The sequence below is a fragment of the Garra rufa genome, chromosome 5 (assembly GCF_049309525.1).
Source record: "Garra rufa chromosome 5, GarRuf1.0, whole genome shotgun sequence".
NCBI classification, from domain to species: domain Eukaryota; kingdom Metazoa; phylum Chordata; class Actinopteri; order Cypriniformes; family Cyprinidae; genus Garra; species Garra rufa.
Genome location: NC_133365.1, coordinates 30000449 through 30007919, shown reverse-complemented (window position 1 = coordinate 30007919; position 7471 = coordinate 30000449). Strand labels below are relative to the sequence as shown.

At 35.3% G+C, this 7471-nt stretch overlaps 1 protein-coding gene across 1 annotated transcript; it reads right to left on the bottom strand.

Moving 5' to 3' along the window:
- Positions 1 to 5255: 5255 nt before the first annotated feature.
- On the bottom strand, positions 5256 to 7471 carry tmem174 (transmembrane protein 174). Its single transcript, XM_073840046.1, has 2 exons — positions 6744 to 7471; positions 5256 to 5373 (listed from the first exon to the last, which is right to left on the bottom strand). The coding sequence occupies exons 1-2, from the start codon at positions 7469 to 7471 to the stop codon at positions 5256 to 5258; spliced, it is 846 nt and encodes a 281-aa protein (XP_073696147.1).

Sequence of the window (7471 nt, the reverse complement as noted above, 5' to 3'; positions counted from 1 at the left end):
AGGGTGTGTTTAATTGATAAAAAGTGATAGCAAATACTTACATTGTTAGAAAATATTTATATTTTGAATAAATACTGTTCTTTTGAGCTTTTTATTCATCAAAGAACCCAGAAAAAATATCACAATTTCTAAATAAATACTTTGCAGGGCAACTGTTTCAATATTTAATCCAATATAGATCCAATATAAATCATTCAAATAATAAATCAGTATATTAGAATGATTTCTGAAGGATCATGTGACACTTAAGACTGAAGCAATGGCTGATGAAAATTCAGCTTTGCATCACAGGAATAAATTAAATTTTAAAGTATATTACAACAGAAACCATTATTTTATATTGTAATAACATTTCGCAATATTACAGTTATTTTTCTATATTTTTGATTAAATAAATGCAGCACTGATGAGCATAAGAGACTTTCTTTAAAAACATTACAACTCTTACTGACCCCAAACTTTTGACCGGTAGTGTATATATGTAATTACAGACATGTATGTGTGTGTATTTATATATACATAATAAATATACACAATACACACACATATATTATGCACACAAAATGTTTTATTTTATTTTGGATGTAATTAATCGCGATTAATCGTTTGACAACACTTTCCCCAAGGAAAAAAATCTTGATAATAAAATCATATTTTAACAGTGCACAATTATTAGGGTTTACAAAAGTGTGAAATAGACACACAATAAAGATAATCAAGCAAAAGCTTCAGAATACAAACAGGAAATAAATGAATGAATAAATAAATAAATAAATAAAAGAAAGAGTATACAGCCTGAAATGTACTTATACTTTTCCCAGTATGATGCCTTTAACACGAAGGGTTTGGGACCGAGGTGGCGATTTCGTATGAATTTGTAAAAAAACAAAACTTAAAGTTCCACCCCTAACTAAACCCCTAAGTTGAATTTAAAACGCACGAATGAGATGAATTCATAGGCATTAGCTACCATACAACGTAAAACAGCTATGAATTGCCATGAGAGGGTGTTGCACAAATATGAGGTATTTTTATGTTTTTAAGAGCCCCAAAAAAATAGCCAGTCATTGGTACAACATCTATACACTGATATAATTAAATACTTTTTATATGATTATAATGATTTATATGTCCCTTGACCACATAACGATGTAAACAAGTCATCTACAAGCGGGGTAATGAGTGATGCAGCCATACCTGATTCACATTTTATCCACCTTTTCCGTGGAAGTAAACATATGGCTGAGACTTCCATTCATTATCCGCTACAGGGGAATAAGGAAAAGAATAACAATGTGCAGAAAAGGGTAAAACTGTTTGCACTACAAACCAGTGTGTTTATAATTATGATAATACATTAAAATAATATGAAAAGACACACCAATTTGCAATATCAAGCAGGAAAACACGCTGTTTTGTACAGCTAAAACTAGCTGTATATAAGCAGATGGGAAGCCAGACCCATAAAGTTTACCCACTCTTACGGAAGAAAAAGGTAGATAGTTTTAAGTGATTGGCTCAGAAACACCTGGCAGCATGCAGTGATTTTTAAAATGCGTTTTAATTATTTTGTAATTGTATTACGTTAACTGCATATAAACAAACTATCAGTTACATTAAAGAAAAAGTCCATGAGCTAGTAGGCTATAATATTATTAATAATATCCGGGGCTCTGCCAAACAAACAAGTGCTACTAGATAAATAGGAAAGCCAACAAATAGCTTTCGTAAGGTAATATATACCTTCTCGGTGCAGAAGCATATTTTACTGCTCATCATCTTTTGTAAAAACAGAATCTCATAATATGATTAGCTTTTAACTAGCAAGTGTAACCCATAAGGTGAGTTAGATAGGCCTACTGTAAACTGTGTCATATGTCGATCTAAAGTCCAGGCAGCCAATGGAGACATATTGTTATGGTTATGCGTTCACTTTCCTCCTCGTTCATCTGGACAAGTTCGGATGTTAGACGTGTTCTGTAATAAAGCGAAGCTCTCCAATAATGAGCTTTGTCGGCCACCCGCGTTTTTACTGCGCAGTGAAATTAATGAAATTCACATTGCACTGCGGTCTCGATATAAAGGCACAATACAAATCCCGGGACACTGTTTAAAAATGTATTGGATATAAAGCACTTGTCGGCTGCTTTTTGGAAGCAAATCTGTTTAAAGTCAGATATTTTATAGATTATAGGTAGCTATTAGTTAAGTGAATAATGTCCAGAACCTAGATTTTTTTGTCTAATGGCATCTATAAATGCACAGTAGCTTAACTTAAGTTACACTGAGGAACTGTGGAAAACATGGGACTGTATAAACTGTAAATGTCAACATTTCCAAAAATACAGGAAACCATAACCCCTTCATGGTTCATTTTTTATTTGTTTATCCGTTCATTATTTTCTACCAAGCCACTCACAATATTTTAATGTTAAAATGTTGGATAGTGATACAGATGATTCAGCAGGAGGGGGTTATGGTTTAGAAAGCAGAAAAATAGTTTTTCTATTGTATTTTAAAGACTTTCATTAGGCGGGTTGAAAGTCACCTCAAAAGTAAAAACACATGAACTGGAACGGAAATTGTGTTCGTCAAACTGTTTCTTTCTTTAATAAAAAGTAATCATAATTTACCAAAGCAGTCATTTAGTAACACATGAAGCGCTGCACTTTGGTAACAAAAGTAACGGTAGTGTGAGGGAACAATAGTGCATATGCACTATGTACTAATAGAATAGGTCTACAGTTAAACATTTTACACATTTAAAATGTATTAGTTTTTTTTTTTTTAATTGCCTATTTAAGCTATCTCGTTCGCAAAAGACAAGCAAAATCTAATTTCATCGCGAGGCTTGAATAGAGGCATTACACAAGACCTATTACAGACATTCAATTTCATTGGACGAAGGTTGGGTGAGCAGATGCTGTTACACTTTGAAGGCAGTGATGGCAAATGTTGAGAGCCTCGCTTCACACTGCGAAATTGCCGGTTCTAACTCCTCAGTTATTCTTGTTTAGAAAGTAAATTTGTATATGTAAGTACTTGCCTTCTGTCCAAACAATGCACCTAATATTAATTACTCTATAAAACTCTATAAAATGCGTTTTTCATAACGGGCGTTGAAATGACATTTTATTTTATTTTTATACTTCATCAAAGTTTGAAATCACGTTTTTAAATAATTTATAAGCTATCTTTACAGTCATTTACTGCATGTAAACGCATTATTTATAGGGTATAATAGAAAAAATATACGAATATAAAAAGTAAATGATAGATATAGTCTCATATGACAGGTTCTGTGTTTAATTTAATTTGAGAAAACACCCAAACAAGCTTTTATCATGTTAAACACGTTGTACTTTATAATGCACAGCAGAACGATTGCACTTTGTGGGTGTATATTAAAATATCTAGTTTAGTGAGATATTTTAACACGCACACACACACACACACACACACACACACACACACACACACACACACACACACACACACACACACACACACACACACACACACAAACACGCATGTTGGGTTTACATGTTTTACGGGGACATTCCATAGGCGTAATGGTTTTTATACTGTACAAACCATATTTTCTATGGCCCTACACCTACCCTACACCTAAACCTAGCCCTCAGAGGAGATTATGCACACTTTTACTTCCTCAAAAAAAAATTATTGTGCATGATATATAAGCCTGTTTCCTCATGGGGACCTGGGAAATGTCCCCACAAGGTCAAAATCTACTGGTATTCCTATCCTTGTGGGGACATTTGGTCCCCACAACGTGATGAATACCAGGTACACACACACACACACACACACACACACACACACACACACACACACACACACACACACACACACACACACACACACAGAGAGAGAGAGAGAGAGAGAGAGAGAGAGAGAGAGAGAGACAGTTATGTTTTAGAGTCTATGTTTCATGTATGTCTGTATTTCTATAGTAGTCTACATTTGAAGTGGATCAAAAACTTTCATCAAAGTTGTTCTAAAACCAAAACAATACCCGTTGTTGTCTTAGGACAACTTTGACGAATTTATTGATTTAAATGTTGACTGTATTCCCCCTTTTGCGATTTTGGATGAAAATAATTAAAATGAAATTAGGGCTGGAAAAGGTTGAACAAATTCATGCACCCAGTTTAAAATGATGTACATAATCTAGATTTATGACTACTATCGAATGTAGTATGTCGTAACAGCCCTATTTGTACTTGCAATTAACTGACACCGTTTAGATATAAGTTGTAGATTTTTAATAACTTTATTTTTTAGCAGGCAAATAAGAGAATATCACATCCAAATTATAAAAGTTCATACAAAGCTTCGAAGCAGAATATATATAAAGCTTTAACGAATTTAAAAACAACAACATAATTTAAACAGTAAAATAAGGTAAAAAAAAATATGCAAGCATGGGTAATTTCGACATTTTACTCTGGATCACATTGATCGAACAATATTGTTAATGGCTCAAAGTTGATTTAGAATAATACGCGCAATGATTTGAAGTGTATTTTAAGACTGATGGCAAATTATCAGATTTTATTTTGTTTTTAATTAGACTTATAAAAATATAAGGTAAAATATATATAGCCACTTCTAAAAGGACAGACGTGCCTGTGTTATTGCAGGTTAAGACACATACACATCTCAGTTAAACTAGATTAACATAAAGGGAAAATGTTGACACTGGTTACTTGGGTTTGCAGCTAACTGATAGACTACAACGGGAATTGACACATGATTAAAATTAAAATATGTCGAACGTTTAGTTATTAAAACAACCCCGCATATAAAATACACCACCTTCCCGTAGTGCTGGTGTGATGAATTAGAAACTTTGCCGTACTTCCTCACTCTTTCTGCCCCCATGTGGCCCTCACCGGACGCTCACGTGTGCCATTAATTTCTCAGAACCCCAAGACTCGAGTGAGCTGAGAAAAATATCACGAGTTGAACAGCACACATTATTTGTTGTGTGTCAAAGAATCTTTCATCGAACATCGAAACTAAAGTAAATCGTATTAGTATTTTTGAAAAGTACAAACTTGTTTAATATTCGTCCAGTCATAGCCTAGTAAAATGTCCTATAATTTTAGAATATGGAAACTTTCCGGTCTTAGCCTTATTTAACAAAATTACTTAACACAAATAGATACCTTGCAGTAAACATATTAGGCTAAGTTTATTTGAGACGTTCTTAGCAAAATGTATTTCATTGATCAGGAGTAAGAGTCACATGAGGAGGTGGCAAAGAGGTCCTCGTATGCAGGTGGAGAGGAGGCGCTGTCTGGTGTGCTCGCTTTCCCATTTTCTTCTTCCTCTGAGACGCTGCGACTCCTGCAACGAAACCAGCCAAATGTCAAATTAATCCACTTTAGTCAGCCCTCGGCGCAAACAATAACGAAAAGATACTTTACTTTGTCTACGTTAAGCTTAATGAGTCAGCCTGCATGAGAAAGGGCAGACCGGTTAGTGTTGCAACACATTATGTTTTGTTTATGTCTGTAACTCAATGTGGTTTTAGCGTCCGAAGCTTTTATATGATATTCACATATTTATCTGCCTTAGATTAAAGCAGTTTACAAACCTGCATTTTATCCCATGAAGAGTCATACTCGTACCACCAATTAAAAAAAGCTGACATTTTATATTTGTTCAATGAATTTATTGTGGGTATTAAATTTGCTTGTTTAAAATAATTATGTCATCTCCATAAACATCCCCACCTAACCCACTCGCAGTCATTGATCAACCTCCCACATCGAGTAAATCGAATTATAAACCAGATGTGAAGTTATACAATTGTTCCTCAAAACAGCTTTATAATCTTAAATCTTAAAACCTTTATAATTGTACACAAAAAAACTCTAAATGTCACCTCAGGAAAGTCCCTTGTGATTTAAGCTTGTTTATAATTAGTGAGTAACTGAGTTACAACACTCCCTGGTCTGCTCTTTAAATCTAAATTCAACTATTAAATGTACCCATTTCAAAGCATTTAAACCTTCCGAGTCCATCAGTTGTCCTCAGTGTGAAAAGATGAATCTCAAAATCATACAGTCATTGTTGGAAAGGGTTCAAATACACAAAAATGCTGAAAAAGAAGAATTTGTGGGACCTGAAGGATTTTTCTGAAGAGGCAGTTTAACTGTTTAGGACAAACAAGGGACTCATGAACAACTATCACAAAAAAGCAGCTGTGGATAATTCAGGTAACAACACAGTATTAAAAATCAAGTGTATGTAAACGGTTTTATTTTTATAAATTCAACTATTATTTTCTCTTGTGCACTATATGTAAACATCTTTTATGTGAAATATCTTATTCGGGTCAGTACTAACTAAAAAATATTATGTATGATCCCTCTTTTTTTTGGTAAAATAATTAACATTTTAGCAGATTCTGCAAGGTGTATGCAAACTTTTGACTTCAACTCTACATGCCTATTTAAAAAGGTAGACGTAAACAGCTCAAAACTGATTTACATTATCAGTTACAGTAATTATGTGCTCTTATTTAGTCTTCCTTGTTTTTTCTTTTTTTTTTCTTTTTTAGCAATATGCCTTAATGAACCCATGATTTTAATACTTAAAACCAAGAGTTTTTTTTAATCAACCTGAGCTGATATTAATGCTGTTTCTAGACTCCACACTCCTGGTATCTAATATCTAATGCACAAGCATCAGTATTTATTTTATAATCATACCTGTTCTCTCTTTGTTCTGTTGTGGCGTTGTTGTGTTCTCCAGAATTAAAACCAGGGTTCTCCATTGGATACACGCTGTAATACTGTGGCGGTGTGTTTACTGTGACTCCTAATGGCTGGTGACTTTTAACAGGACCATTAACAGGACCCAGATTTTGGTCCGGTACCACCGAGGTGTATGGCGGTGGGATGTACTGGACCACCGTGGCCCTGTGGAAGGTAATGGGCTGGCTGAGTCGAGTGAAGACAAATGATGGTCCTGAAAGCGGTGGCAGAGGTTCCGTTTCAGGTGTTCTCTCGCCGTCATTCTGCTTGCAGCTCAGGCAGGACAGCGACAGCATTCGAAACTTGCAGATGCTTATAAGCACGAACGTACCTCCTACTGACAGCAGAATAGGCCCCAGAAGCTGTGTCCACTCGTAGCTGTGGCTGTCACTGAATAATGTCCACCCCATAGTCGTAAATGTCATGCCAACCAGGCCCAAGAAGACTCCGGAGAACAGTAGTGTGGCACCAGCTTTGTCCCCATCTGACACCTGACTGCCTGAAGAGCTCGGTGCTTGGCCGGGCATCAAAGAGACAACGTTCACAGGCACATCGCTAGCACTCTGGTTGCCGTTTGAGATGGTATTACAAACACCAGCAGGTACTGCATCAATTGGCTCGGTGAGAGGATTCCTACTTTCCGTTGCGCTCTTCCAAAGATCTGAAACACCGTAATTTCTCAT